The 16,124-nt window shown below is 49.8% G+C and overlaps 2 protein-coding genes across 2 annotated transcripts; one reads left to right on the forward strand and one right to left on the reverse strand.

Annotated features, from left to right (window-relative positions):
* Positions 1–13,212: 13,212 nt before the first annotated feature.
* HRG_11209 (Integrase, catalytic core) lies at positions 13,213–14,225 on the reverse strand (the record flags this gene model as incomplete). Its single annotated transcript, XM_044869679.1, has 2 exons — positions 13,213–13,671; positions 13,815–14,225. The coding sequence occupies 2 exons, from the start codon at positions 14,223–14,225 to the stop codon at positions 13,213–13,215; spliced, it is 870 nt and encodes a 289-aa protein (XP_044715232.1).
* Positions 14,226–15,225: 1,000 nt separating this feature from the next.
* On the forward strand, positions 15,226–15,771 carry HRG_11210 (uncharacterized protein; the record flags this gene model as incomplete). The annotated part of the gene is made up of 1 exon (XM_044869680.1): positions 15,226–15,771. One exon carries the CDS (start codon positions 15,226–15,228, stop codon positions 15,769–15,771), a length of 546 nt encoding a protein of 181 aa, XP_044715233.1.
* Positions 15,772–16,124: the final 353 nt, after the last annotated feature.

Consider the following 16,124-nt stretch of genomic DNA (forward strand, 5'->3'; position numbering starts at 1 on the left):
TTTCTTTCTTCAGTTTGCACTGCCCACTAGCCAGCACAACCTGGGGTATGTCACACATAGGATATCAGCCTCCAACAGTCTGACCCCTATTCGCACAGTCCGTTTCCACATTTCCCACAGAAACTTCTAGGAGGCATCATCAACGCATCAGTGGCTTCCAGATGATCCGATCAGATGCTTCCATTCACTACCATTCCCTTCCATTCTCATATTCAGGCAGTCTATAAAGATCTCGCCTCTTTCCCACCTTATATAGCAGAATCAAGAGTCTTCCAGTCCCTGATCTTTATGCCCACTTGCTCATCCTCCGTGCGATATGTGTGTTATCAGATTCAAGCAACAACGGCTCTGGGATTTGAACTTGCAGAGATCGCAGCAACCGACTAATAAATATAGCTTCTTTTGCAGCTTCTGATATAGCTAGCAATTCGGCTTCGGTGCTTGACGTAGTGACTGTGGCCTGCTTCGAAGCTCTCCAAGCAATTGGTCCGCCAAATAGTGTCATGACGTAACCTTGGGAACTTTTCCTATCGATTGAGTTGTCCGCAAAGCTTGCATCGCTCGAACAGAGGAAGATCTCAGCAGCAGCCTTTCGACCCATGTTACCCCCTAGCCTAATACCATATGATCGTGTGGCGTAGAGGTAAAGGATCTGTGAGGGAACGATCATGTGACTTTCATACTTTATGAAAGGTCCCGCTTTTATTCATGTAAATAGCGAAAGTCAGAGTCTTCCTTAGGAACCTCTTTCTCTCTTGTAGACAATCACTTTACCCAAGTCGCACTCGACCTTGTTCGTGCACTTGTACCGTCACATATTGTCTACCGACTACCCTTCCTCAATAGACCACTGTCCGCGACGTGACTATTGATTTCGATACCTCTAACCTCACCAAAACACCCTGCAACCAAATTTCCACCTAAACCACCACCACCGCACCAAATTCACCAATCAACGAATCAGCAAACCAACAAACCAACAAATCACAATCGCAAAGTCAACTAAAACGTAACGAAACTGTCGAACGCCACCTGCACTATAGCCATCACCGTCAACAACCCAATGGCTACCGCTACCCCACACCCGTCGATCGAGTGCCCCCTGCCCCTCCTCAACGCCAGCAATACCGATGAAACGTTCCGAAATGCCTTTGTTGCTAACCCAGCCGGTCTCATGAAAGAAGTCTTCCTCGTATGCAATGCCGCATACAGTATGCAAGCGGTAATCGATTCACTACGTGCCTCGACCACGACGACAAATAGGGCAATGGAGGACCTCCAAACCCGCCTAGAAAACACGCTCATTTCTAAAAGTGATGGAGACGCAATGATCGCCCGTCTTATGGCAGAAAATGAAGCGTACATAAAGATCATTCAGTCAAAGGAGCTTCACACCGCACACCAGAACACCCTGATCCTGAGGCCTTCACCGGAGAGGACCCCACGCTTCTGCCGAATTTCCTCCAGCACCTCGAGTTGAAGCTCGAAATGAATAAAGATTGGTGGAACTCGGAACCTCAACGTATGGGATATGTCGTCTCATGCCTTAAAGGCAAAGCACATGACCAAGTCCGCTACAACATTAAAGATGGGGTGGTTCTCTTCGACGATGTCAATGCCATAAAAACACCCTTCAGTCAGCCTTCGGGGATATTGACGCTAAAGCTACCGCCCAACTCAAAATCTTTGACATGAAACAAGGCCATAGATCCCTTACGACATTCCTCCCCGAATGGTATGCCGTCGCCAAGCTCACCGACTGGGATAGTGGGGCGCTCATTGCTCACCTCCGACGTGCCCTCCACGACAACGTTATCTGGAGACTTTCTCTCACTAAGGGCAAAGATACTCCTACCGAAATTAGTCAATTTATGGACCTTGTCCGTATCTGCGATAACGAATGCCGTCAAGTCAATGCCAATTACTTCAAGAAAAACACCGACAACTCAGCAAGTCACAATGCAACCTTACAACCCTCCACTACGCCACAATCGACGACCTCTAACGGCGGGGATTCAATGGATTTGAGCGTCATCACCTGGGGCCAAAGATGTCGCCTCTGGTCGTAGACCCCAAACGGAAGCAGAGAGCGGCACGCAGAGCCTATTGCACAGCGCATGGACTCTGCCATTGGTGCAGCTCAGGCAAACATCGTTCCCTCAATTGCGACACCGCACCATGGAGGACGGAAAGTGTAGTCTCCGACGGAAGTCGCCGCAGGAGACGCAAGAAAAGGGCGATCTACTGCTCTCTTCTCTGGACACTAACCAAGCTCATTTGCTACTGCCTTGTAACCTAATCGAAGACAATTCCACTCTGATTAAAACCGAAGCAATGCTTGACTCAGGTGCCACTGGAAGGGGTTTGTAGACGAATCCTTCGCGCACGCCAACAAACTCACGCTTTATGAACTACGAAACCGTCGCCGGCTGAACGTAGTCGATGGAAGACCCTCCTCGGCTGGCGATATCACTCATGTGGTGAAACTCAACATGGAAATCAAGGGACACAGGAGAAGATGCTATTTTACGTAACGAAGCTTGGGAAGTACAATGTCATACTCGGAAAACCCTGGCTGACAGATCACAACCCAATCGTCAATTGGAGCACGAATGTGGTCACTTTCAACTCTGATCACTGCCGCAAATACTGCATGGAGAAAGGACAATACCAACTGCCTGTTTCTGGAGCTCCCTCTTTGTCAATTTCTGCAACCACGACTATACTGGCACGCCCATCAATCCCCGAAGAGTCGGCGCAGCCTGTTCCATATGCTGACCAAAAACCGCGACGTCGACGTATTCTCACTATCACTGTATGAGATCGACAAAAGGCTGGCTGAACTTGGAGTCATCACAGAAGCCTCCACCTTCGTAGAACCTAAAGCACGCCGAAGGGTCCGATTCGACTCTGCACTCACAGACATGGACAAGATGAACCGAGAACTCCAGCTACAGGACGGAATCACCTCCCTTGACCCCAAGGACCAACAAACACAGGAACTCCGAGCTTCCCGGAAAACGGCAGCCGATATGTACCTTTCAGGGCACCACTCGAAGACATTCACAAAGCCCTCGAACCCAAGACTTTGATCGATCCTGCAACAAAAGTACCCCAACACTACCATGAATTTTTGAAAGCATTCGACCAATCAGAAGCGGATAAACTCCCCACACCGAGACTGCGACCACGAAATTGAACTTCAACCTGGAACGACTCCACCACATGGACCTCTGTACGGGATGTCACAAGACGAACTTCTCGTCCTCCGGAAATTCCTTCAGGAAAACCTTGATAAGGGTTTCATACGCGCTAGCACCTCACCGGCAGCCTCGCCAGTGTTATTTGCAAAGAAACCAGGAGGGGCCTTCGTTTTGCGTGGACTACCGAGCTCTTAACGCGATAACCATCAAGAACCGTTACCCCTACCGTTGATCCAGGAGACCCTTTCCCAGCTAAGCCAAGCCAAGTATTTCACCAAACTCGATGTCGTCGCAGCGTTTAATCGAATCCGCATCAAGGAGGGTCAGGAATGGATGACGGCGTTCAACACAAGATATGGTCTCTTCGAGAGCATGGTGATGCCTTTGGACTATCAAACGCCCCGCTACCTTTCAAGCTCGAATTAACGAAGTCTTACGCCCATTCCTTGATAGATATTGCACGGCCTACATCGACGACATTCTCATCTACTCAGACGACCTTGCCACCCACAGACTCCACGTCAAATCAGTACTCCAAGCACTTGAAGCCGCAGGCCTACAACTTGACGTCAAGAAATGCGAATTCGAGACTACTGAAGTCAAATACCTGGGCATGATCATCTCAACCACTGGAGTACGGATGGACCCAGAGAAAGTCAACTGTCTCATCAACTGGGAGGCCCCTATCAATGTCAAAGATGTCCAAGCCTTTTTAGGATTCTCAAATTTCTACAGACGGTTCATCAAGGGATTTTCACGCATCGTACGACCACTTGTTGCCCTGACACGGAAGCTAGTCAAATGGAACTGGACTTCATCTTGCCAAGAAGCATTCGATATGCTCAAAAATAGCTTCACTTCAGCGCCAATCCTCAGACACTTCGACCCCGCAAGAGAAGTGTTTGTCGAATGCGACGCGTCCGATTTTGTGTCTTCGGGTATTCTCTCCCAGGAAGACGATCAGGAGTGCTACACCCAGTGGCTTTCATGTCCAAGAAGTACGACCCCGCTGAGTGCAATTACGAGATATATGACAAAGAACTTTTGGCTATTGTACGCTGCTTCGAATGCTGGAGACCCGAACTCCAAGGCACACACCACCAGATTACAGTCATCACTGACCATGCCAACCTTCGATATTTCATGACAACCAAGCAACTTTCAAGACGACAAGTCAGGTGGAGCGAATTCTATCACAGTTCCAATTCGCTATCAAGTCAGTGCCTGGGAAAGAGAACGGAAAGCCTGACTCACTCACACGGAGATCACAAGACTTACCGAAAGATGAAAATGACGACCGCATCCAGTACCAACAACAGTCGCTGCTTAAGCCTTCCAACATAGACTCCTCTGTACAAGAACAACTAAGGCTTGACCCCGAGCTCTCAGAGCTCTTTGCAAATCTCTCCTGGGAACAAGAGATTGCACTATGTCCCGCCATTCTTGACGAAATTCAGCCAGAACCAATCAACCACAAAATCACAAGACTTCTAGACAAGGGCTATGAGGAGGACGAATGGTGGATGAAAATCAGGACGAGATGCTCAAACCCCATGGAATTCCCCACTCAAAGGAAGTTTCTCTATCGGAATGCATGATAAACGAAGGCCGATTATATTTCCGAGAGAGGCTATACGTACCCGCAGGCGAACTACGGACCCTTCTCACTCAACTCGCCCATGACAGCGTCGAATCAGGCCACCCCGGGAAAAACAAGCTATATGTTGGATCCACCTGTGCACTAGGCACCGATCGCGCACGTATAACTAATCGACCGCGCTAGTCACGTGCGAGTAAGAGGTGAGACACAGGGAGGAAGGTCTTTGCACACAGTTTGTATGGGACACGTTTCCCTAGTTACACAAGATATAACCAATTGAACCAGTTCGAATAACCTCACTGCAGTGAAGAGCCTGTCCACACTGATCAGTGTCGCCCGGCAAAGGTGACACAGAACAGCAAGACGGAAGAGAGCTAACCTATCGTCACGCTCTGCAAAGCGAGCTCCTGACGGTAGGATAGTTGCTACAACGCGCGGATTGCTACGAAGACTCTGCATCAGAGCCCACTCTAGTTATCCAACCGTGCCTAAGCTTTGCTGTCATCAGCGACCCTTAGGCGTGCCCTATCGCACATTGATAACCTCATTGACACCCTGTGCCCTGTTTCTCAGCACACAGCCTGTCAATATGTCTGACAATTCATCTGCCGCACTAGCCCCGGCAACAGCCCAGGATACCCCGGCCAACGTGTCTCTCGAAGACAGGCAACTCGTTGAACGGAACCTGACGATCGTGGAGCTCCTTCACTCCCGATCAGGCATTTCGACGCGGATTTCCTCAACGAACCTATCACCCAGAGCTCCTCCCTTGTCCACCGCAACAGCTTCTTCTTAGGCTGTGTGGCAACATACACGGTGGATAAACGTAACCACGGAATTGCCCTGCTTGGGGATCTGTATAACGACTTCACGGGATGGAGCTATGATGACTTCGAACTAATCAACCCACGCCTTAGATCAAGACTCCGGACGCTTCTCAGAATTAGGGGGATCTATATGGGCAAGGCCAACTCTAGCATCTCTCGAGCTTTATGTGGCCTTCTAACAAGTAACGAACTTCCTGAATGGGATGAGAACGAGTTGCTTGGTCAAGAGGTTGCTGAAAACACCGTGGCATATAAGGTGAAACAGAAGCTGCTCCAAGGAACTGTTAAAGCGGCTATATCGTCACCGGCACCGGTAGTAATCCAGCAGCCAACTATTACCCGACCGGCGGAACCGGAATCCCCTCAGATCATTGAGACCCATCAACCCGCTCAGCAAGAGCCTCAGCATCAATGGCGCGAATCCCCTCGGTATCAGCAGACGCTCCCGTACGGACTACCAACTTCCGAGATGCATACACGAGCATTCCACCTGTTCGATTCGAGAACGAGGAAGTTGAGGCCGATCTCACGATTAGATTCATTAAGATATGGGACAAGAAACTAGCCTATACCGGCGAACCATACGATATCTTCGATGACAAGATCCGGAAATTCATGAGCGTGTGCCGTCAAGCAAACATTCCTCCGTCTAAATTCCATGGTGTTTTCCCTTCGATTCTGGCCAAGGAAGCTCAGTCCTTCTTTCTACACGAAATCAGCACTGATTTAACCTTCGCTGAGATGTATCAGAAGATGAAAGAGCACTTTGACACCGAAATCAACCAGAAGATGTATCATACCCACTGGAGCACCCTCACCTTCAGCCGACTTCGGGCTGAGATGCCCGTAAGTCATCTGACGAGGTCCTCCAGGCCCTTCTTACGAAATTGCGGCTCTGTAGGAGAGCACTCGGGGATAAGTCTGGCGGCGAAGGTGGCCTGATCGATGCAACGCTCAGGGCGTGCCGTGGTGTGCCTGAATTCCGACTCGCGATATACTCTCCGCACCTACATTTGAGGATTGGCATCACAGCTTCGATCATCGCTATCTGCCATGCAAGATGAACGATCTGAACAACCCAGTGGCCAATATCCCCAAGACCTGGATAGAGGACATGATCAGCACTTCGTGGATCGCAAATTTCAGCGAAATTCCGGCGGAACAAGAGGTCAATCACAAAGGCGTCAGCCAAATTGGAAGAAGAAATGCTACGTTTGCGGCAAGGAAGGTTGTTTCTCAACGAGACATCCTGAAAACGAGAGAAAAGCAGCCAAAGAGAAGTATCTACGAGAGAGAGCTTCCACGGTCAATCTCGTTCGTATGCTATGTTCTTGGCTGACTATGAAGGGAATCACAGGATCAGGATGACTCGAGCACCGAGGAATCCGATGATTCTGACTCCTCTGACCCTTATGAATCGTTCTACGCTGCTGCGACCTTTCTGTCCAACGAAGCTTTCCATCATCGGATCTCTCCAGTAGGCATCAAGTTATTCAACAGTGACGAACCCACACAATTCATACTAGATCGTTACTCTCAAGACTCGTTCCAAGGAATCATGCCGGACACAGGTGCGGCATGCATATCGACGGAGGAATCGAACAACTGCGTGCTCTCCAACGAGAGATGCCCCCAGTCCAATTCCGTGATGATCGCAAGCCCGAACCAGTTAGATTTGGTGCAGGAAGATTGGAAACACCACTTGGCGTGATCACCTTGAACACACCAGTGGGAGAGGTTGATTTTCATATAGTCAACGTGCCAACGCCATTCCTCCTATGCCTAGCTGATATGGATCGGCTCGGCGTATATTTAAATAACGTCACGAACGAGCTCGTTGGCAATGGTGTGAGCGTTCCAGTGATTCGAAGATGGGGTCACGCGTGGTTCTTCTTGCGGAAACAAGAGGCATCAGTGGCATATCTCACGGAGGCTGAATTGCGGCGCCTCCACACGCGTTTTGGTCATCCATCCGTGTATCGGCTGCACAAGCTGCTGAATTCGGCTGGCCATGATGTGGAAATCGAAGCTCTGGAAATGATCAAGAAGTTCTGCCACTACTGTCAGATGAAATCCGACCCGCCACGAAGGTTCAAGTTCAGCTTGAAGGATGATTGTGACTTCAATTACGAAGTCATCGTTGATGTCATGACATTGGGTGGCAGACCAGTCCTCCATGTTGTTGATCAAGCCACTGCCTATCAGGCAGGAGATTCCTATCCAACATGACGGCCAAGGAAACGTGGCTCGCGTTGAAACAATGTTGGATGGATACATACCTTGGACCACCCGATGTGATCACTCATGACGCAGGCACGAATTTCGCTGCTGCCGAGTTCCAAGCAGAAGCGAAATTGATGGGAATAACGTGTCATCAGGTGCCTGTGGAAGCACATTGGGCTGTTGGGAAGGTTGAGAAGTATCATGTGCCCGTCCGAAGAGCATATGATATATTAAAGGCAGAGCTGAAGGATACCGTGAGCCCTGATCAAGTCCTTCAAATGGCTTTCAAGGCTGTCAACGACACAGCCGGTCCGGATGGCCTCGTTCCAACCCTCCTCGTCTTCGGTGCTCTGCCTCGAATGACGATGGATTCGCCGCCTACACCTTCCGCAATGGCAAGAGCTAAGGCGGTGTGGCGAACGATGTCAGAGCTGAGGAAGATCAACGCCCAGAGGAAGGTTCAGACCGCGTTAAATACGCGTAATGGGCCTGATACAGCGTTGCGCCTGCCCCTATCCCTGGCGCTAGGAAGCGAAGTTCGCGTATTTCGCGAGAAGCACGGATGGCAAGGCCCATATAAAGTGCTCGAGGTGACGGATACGGAAATCGCAGTTGACCTGGACAACGGACCAGCGAAATTTCGCAGTACATGCGTCCAACCGTACTATCGTCACCCGGAATCGCTCCTTCCTCAGTTGCAACCCGACCCTAGCCCTAGCCGCACAGACCCATCAACACAACAATCACTCCTTCCTCAACACAATCCGATCAACAACATCCTCTTCAAAACCCTCTTCCCTTCCACCCACAACTCAACAACCTCTTCCTCTTCCTACCACAGAAGACCAACCCAAACCTTTCGAATACCCTGAGCCAAAGAGGCCGCGCAGGCGTGGCCGACCTAGGAAGGATGCTGCACAAAATGGCACATCAGAATCCACTATTGTTTGCTCACCCGTTCAATTTATCGTTCATCATGAAGCTAATGCGTTTCTTGTTCGAAAAGAAATGGAACATCTCGGCCTAGCCAAGCGGCTACGAGCTGAAGGAAAGATCACAAGCACCGGTTTCCCATTTGAAGCTTCCGACACACTCGAGCTCACGAACCTCCTCGCCGCTGGGGTCATTGTACCCGAAGAATTCGATGCGAATAAACATGGTGGATATCGTGTCTTCAAATCACGAATGGTCAGAGAGGTTAAGGGAAGAAATACTGCAACGCCATACGAGAAATCACGCCTCGTTGTGCAAGGATACAATGATGATGGGAAACGTGGGATCCTCACACAAGCCCCTACCATCAGCCGGCCCGCACAACGCGTGGCCTTGGCCTTAGCACCGTTTCTCTGCACACGGGATATGTTCATCATGATCAGAGACATCACGATGGCATACACACAATCCCAGACCAAGCTGGCCCGTGTCATCCTTGCAGCCCTTCCTCAAGAACTCAAAAGAAGATATCCAGAGGGAACAATCCTGCGAATCGTGAAGCCGCTATATGGCATCGCAGAGGCAGGAGCCCACTGGTTCAACACATATCACGACCATCACTGCCGCAAGCTTAATATGGAAACCTCTTCGTTTGACCCGTGCCTTCTGATCACGGCAAACAACATCGCCGACAAGGACCTGTTTGGCATCGCGGCCTTGCAAACGGATGACACATTCATTGTTGGCACAGATGCATTTCTCAAGATCGAGGAGAAAGAACTCTGCTTTAAGGCCAAGCCAAAAGAGATTCTCCAAGAAGGTTCCATCTGCGACTTTAACGGCAGCCGCCTGACCATACAAAATGGCTGTGTCATCGTCAGGCAGAAGGGCCAAGCCCAAAACCTCGAGGAGATCAATCTTCAGGCATCAAGTAGGCATCAGGATTATGCTGCTCAACGCGCCTGGGGCATATATCGCTTCGATTTGCCAACCCGAAGCAACATACGATTGTTCCGTTGCGGCACAAGCCCAAGAGCCCGTTAATACCGACTTCAAGGCTTTGAACAAGCGGATTGAATGGCAGATCAACAATCCCGACCGTGGCCTATGTTACATACCCATCGATCTCGAGCGCGAAGATCTTTGTGTTCACCGATGGATCATTCGCCAACAATAAGGATTTAAGCTCTCAAATCGGCTTTGTGATTATCATCGCCAATGAGACCGCGCAATCAACCGATTCATTTTCCATCCGCGGAAACATTCTTCATTGGAGCTCAACTAAATGCAAGCGCGTTACTCGAAGCGTTCTTGCATCAGAGATCTATGGATTGACATCGGGCTTCGATCTCGCATTTGTGATCAAGCAAACGGTCAATACGATCGCACAACGCCTTGATCTGAAGCAAATCCCGCTCGTCATTTGCACAGATTCATATAGCCTCTATGAGTGCCTCGTCAAACTTGGCACCACAACAGAGAAGCGACTCATGATAGATATCATGGCGCTGAGGCAGGCATATGAATCAAGGGATATTGCGGAAATCCGTTGGGTCAACGGCGCAGATAACCCTGCCGATGCTATGACGAAGGCATCACCAAACAGCGCCCTCACGCAGTTTATTAGCGACAATCAGCTAAACGTGAGGGTGGAAGGATTCGTTCATCGCAATAACACAACAATTCTCGACGAGATTTAATCGGTTTTTTCGTTCCTTCTTCTGCTTTACCGTCGTTCTTTTATTCCATTCACATTAACGAGGAGATCCTCGTGTCCATATTCCAACGTGGGACCGATGGAATCAGCTAGCGCATCCGGCGCTCGAAATGCGGCCCATGATGGCGTGTGGCAGAACACACCCAGTGTGGGGAGGAGAGCTACAGTCAGAGCACACTATCCAACATAGTGATGCATCGTGGTAGGAGTTTGTTGGTGTTCTTGTTCGTGTTTTTCCTATCTCATCTTAATTCGCTGTGTTTGGTGTGTTTTGGTGGATTGATTAGTGCGCGATCATCGATTTAGAAAGAGGTTCCAGTGTTGGATCCACCTGTGCACTAGGCACCGATCGCGCACGTATAACTAATCGACCGCGCTAGTCACGTGCGAGTAAGAGGTGAGACACAGGGAGGAAGGTCTTTGCACACAGTTTGTATGGGACACGTTTCCCTAGTTACACAAGATATAACCAATTGAACCAGTTCGAATAACCTCACTGCAGTGAAGAGCCTGTCCACACTATACGAACTCATTTCACGCTCTTATTGGTGGCCAAAGCTTAGCGCCGATACGAAACAATTCACACGCAATTGCCACGGATGTCTGAGGAACAAAACCTCCCAGTTGCGGTACCAGGGGACATTGAAACCGCTCCCAATTCCCTTGCAAAGATGGAGAGACTTATCCGTTGACTTCATTGGCCCAATTCAGCGCACAGCTCGTGGATTCAACGCAATCATGGTGGTAGTCGATAGGCTGTCAAAGGACAGACATTTCACGCCCTGCAAGACCGACATGAAAACACATGACTTGGCAACACTCTTCGTACGAGATGTCTGGAAACTCCATGGACTACCGGATTCAATCGTGTCTGATAGAGGACCACTGTTTGTCTCGGAATTCTGGAAAGCGGTTTGCCACCGTCTACGGATCAATATCAGCCTTTCTACAGCATATCACCCCGAAACTGACGGCCAGACGGAAAACGCTAACTCATTTCTCGAACAATACCTTCGCCAATATGTTAGCTTTGCTCAGGACGACTGGGACGAGTGGCTCCCATTGGCCGAATTCGCAGCCCGTAACGTTGTCAGCGATTCAACGGGAATGTCCCCATTTTTTGCGAACACAGGCTATCACCCCCGAATGAGCTTTGGTCCCCCTCGCGCAATACCACTCGCGGCATCCAAAGACCTGGCAGAACGCTGCAACGAGGGGAACGAATTTGTCGCCAAGATGCAAGAAATCACTGATCTACTTCGGACAAACCTGCTCTCAGCTCAAGCCTCACAAGAGCAGTTCGCCAACGCAAATAGATCACCGGCGCCAGCTTACCGAGTTGGAGACATGGTGCTACTTAGCACACGCAACATTGATTCAGCCCGACCCATCCCAAAACTAGATCACAAGTTCATTGGCCCTTTTCGAATCGAGCGCGTGCTCAACCCTCACTCCTACCAACTGAAGTTGCCACATGAACTAGACTCAATTCACAATTCATTTCACACCAACCTCCTGCGACCGTCACCAAACGACCCGCTCCCCGGCCAATACAACACACCGCCCCCACCAATAACGCTAGATGCAAAGGGGGAGAAACTCTGGGCGATTGAAGAAATACTGGACTCGAAACGCACAAAACAGAAAGGCTTCCAGTACCATATACTATGGAGAGGCTTCGACCTTGAGCAGGCAACATGGGAACCACTACACAACGTCGTCAACGCTCACATCGCCATCAAAGAGTTCGAGAAGCACAACAAAAACAAACCCAGACCGACGAAACAAGAAGCGCAAAATGCTCGCCTACAGGCTCAGCAAGACGTGGAAGAATCAGAAGCGATGGAGTAAAGGAGGCCCATGTGTGAGGAACGATCATGTGACTTTCATACTTTATGAAAGGTCCCGCTTTTATTCATGTAAATAGCGAAAGTCAGAGTCTTCCTTAGGAACCTCTTTCTCTCTTGTAGACAATCACTTTACCCAAGTCGCACTCGACCTTGTTCGTGCACTTGTACCGTCACAGGATCACTCTGTCGGCTGCCTGCTGGTGTATTTCGCCGGGGTTCTGGTTGTGCCTTGCTAGTCGAGAGACCGCAAAAGCAACATCCGGCCTCGTTGAGATAGCCGCAAATAGTATAGATCCAACCTTTTGCAGAAATCTGTGTAAATAACCCTTCTCTGCTTGGCTCGTTGAGGGAAGCAGTTCCTCAGATGCCATTGGAGTATCAGGGGGATTTGAGACGAGCCTGCTTGGGTCTAGGAGCTTATGGGCGATCTTCTCGATATAGGCGTCTTGCGTCAGCCAAATCGTTCGTTGAGATCTATCCCTAAGGATGTGTATCCCGAGGAACCACCTAGGCTCTCCAAGAAGCGTCATTTGATATCGAGCTTGAAGCCCTCTTATCGCTTCCTTTGCAACCTCCTGGTCTCCTTTCTTATAGGCCCAGATGATATCGTCCACGTAAAGAAGACAAGAATTGCTCCTTTCTCATAACACAGGGTTCTTGTGGGACTGTCTGAAAGCCTAGGGATTTAAGGGACCCGGTAAGGTGTTGTTGCCAAAGGAGTGGCGATCGTCGTAGGCCATAGAGGGCCTTCCTAAGTAGCAGAACTCTGCCTGGCTTAACGAATCCGGGAGGCATCCTCATATAGACTACCTCGTCCTCGAGTGGGCAGTTGACGAAGGCGTTGACTGCATCCATTTGATCAAGCTCGAGGTCGAATTCTGCCGAAATCGCCATTAGGGCCCTGAACGACATCCCGGCTAAGGTCGTAGCCCGGTAGGAAGGTCCCCTTTTCCTGCTGGTTGCCGCAGACCACGAGACGAGCTTTGCACTTTTGAAGGATCCCGTGCTTGTCTGTCTTGTAAATAAAGACCCACTTGCAGCCTAGAATTTGCTTGCCGGCAGCCCTCTTCCAAGGAACCTCGAGAAAGGACCCCATCTCCTCGTGTGAGGCAAGGTGGTCTTTCTGAGCTTTGATGAATTCCTCTTTATAAGGGTGCCTTTCGAGCTGCTTCTGTGTCTCTGGCGGTTCGGGTAGGTTCTTCTTATGCGGCCCTTGTGTCTTTGGCTTGAAGATTCGTCCAGCATTGAAGGTTCCATGGAGCATATTCCTGATCTTCTGGGGATAGAAGTCCCGAAATCGGTCTTGAAATTGATCTTCCTGGCGTATCCTGTATGATCAAGTGGCTCCTGCGTTAAGTGCTCCAAGAAGGTAACTCTTTTCTTCTTAGGAGTCGAAACCGAAGGATTTATTAACGCAGATTTCCTCCCCACCCCCTCAGGGGTAGCGACAGGAAGAAATACTGATAGAACGGCTTGAAATTCATCTTCAGATGGCGGCGGCGTTAGCAAGAGTTCCTCGTTGGCTTTTTCTTGGTCTTGTGCCTCCTCCTCGTCAGATTCTTCTTCAAAGAGGTCTTCTTCCTCAGACTCGGATTCTTCATCAAGGATTTCCTGATTTACTTGCTGATCCTCTGGAATAGAGACTTTTTCGACTAGCTCGTCGATATTTGCAAGCAGCGGTGGTTGCTCGAGCTTGCCGTCGAAGAAGGTTCTTTCGTCGAATGTAACGTCCCGGGTTGAAATAACCTTCCGAAGCAAGGGAACCCATATCCTAAAGATATTCGTAGAACTATAACCAACCAGGTAGCCGATGTGAGTTCTTGGATCGAGCTTTTGTAGCCTTCTCCTCTTCAACTGTGCGTTGGCAGTCATTGCGTAGGCCCTACAGCCGTACGCCTGAAGAGTTGCATGCTGGTTGTGGTCGGGTTCCTTCTTTTTTGTAAATAGCTCCAAAGGGGTCATCCACAGCTGTCGATGCAGATTCTCCTGATCAGAAGGTCTTGATAAGTCCGGTCTGGCTTTTGGATTCCGTGGGGTCCTGTTTTTCAAATAACAGGCCGCTTCCACGTCTCTTTCCAAAGATCGTGAGGAAGCTTTGCAGCTATCCTCATCTTGCGGGCCCTCTCCATTAGGGCACCTCCTGATCTCTCGGCACCTCCATTCTGGGATTGGGTGTTTGGGGACGAGGTTCTGCTGAGATACCCTTCTTTCGAAGCCACTTCTTAGTTGCCTTAGTAAAGAGTTCTCCGTCTGAACGAATGGTCTTTACACTATAGTCAAATCGAAGCTTCATCCAGCTAACGAAGTCCCTAAGTGCCCCCAGTTGTGTTTGTTTTGATAGGTCCGGAGAAAGTAGGGAAAATCATGCCTGAATAGGCGTCTGTTATGAACATCACTCGAACGAATCCCTTATAATCAGGGGATAGGTCGGTCCAGTCGATCCAGATTTCTTCGCAAGGATGACTTCGATCCTTATTCGGGGTTCGCCTTGAGACCTGTCTATAGGCCCTTCCTTGGGCGCATGGTTCGTGTCACACATAGGATATCAGCCTCCAACAGTCTGACCCCCTATTCGCACAGTCCGTTTCCACATTTCCCCACAGAAACTTCTAGGAGGCATCATCAACGCATCAGTGGCTTCCAGATGATCTGATCAGATGCTTCCATTCACTACCATTCCCTTCCATTCTCATATTCAGGCAGTCTATAAAGATCTCGCCTCTTTCCCACCTTAGATAGCAGAATCAAGAGTCTTCCAGTCCCTGATCTTTATGCCCACTTGCTCATCCTCCGTGCGATAGTTATGAGCCCGGTCTGCCATTGACTGGGTATCTTATTCTCGTTCATTCCGCTGCGCAGAATAGCTTCCACAATGAGCTCAGCTCTAGATCTTGATGGCTCTTCCAAGGGCACCGTGCTCAACGGCCCTTGCGACTGGAAACAATGGATTTCTATCATCAAGAAATTCGCCACGTCCCACAGTCTTTGGGACTTTCTGGACCCTGCCGTCAAGGAGGGTAAGCCGGTTCTTCAGCAGCCAGTTGAACCAACATTCCGACAAATCAACCACGAAGCATCTGATCTCGTGGATCTGACCTCGGAGGAATTTCGCCGTCTCGAATTCCTCCACACCCAATACCGCTCGAAGCTTCAAGGGTATAGGGATCAAGTGAAGGCACTCGCCAGCCTTCAACAACACATCGTCAAGACCATCGGCAACTACTACAGCACCATTGCCGAGGAACACGACGTTGCAAAGCAACTTGCCTTGCTTCAGGCTCGTGTGGCCCCAACCGACTGGGCACTCGAGAGGAAGTTGTTCAGCGTTATCGTTCCACCCTTCAGTCGCCAAACAGGACCAAGATCGAAGCTTGGGTCACCCAATGGCAGAAAGTCCTCACTGAGGCAAAGCAATTAGGGCTTCCTGATGTCCAGGACCTTCGCCCTACCCAAGATTTCCTACAGGCTGTTTCGTCCATCAACGCCCCATTCACAGACTATTGGGTCAACAAAATGGAAGACGAGGCCGTATTCGGCAAGCCTGATTGGAAGACCGACTTCCCGGACGGCATTAAGATCAGTGAGATCTTTGAACGAGCTCACCGAATCAAGGCCGCCAACAACAGCAAAGGATCATTCGGAGCTGCCTTCCAAGGCAAGGGAGAGAAATCGGAGAGGAAGAGGACAAGCCTAAGTGGTCTTCAAGCAAGAACGCTGATGGTGTTCCTATGTGTGTCTGCGGAGAATATCACCGCTTCGTAGATTGCTTCT

Source organism: Hirsutella rhossiliensis (genome assembly GCF_020360975.1).
Source record: "Hirsutella rhossiliensis strain HR02 chromosome Unknown scaffold00019, whole genome shotgun sequence".
Taxonomy (NCBI): domain Eukaryota; kingdom Fungi; phylum Ascomycota; class Sordariomycetes; order Hypocreales; family Ophiocordycipitaceae; genus Hirsutella; species Hirsutella rhossiliensis.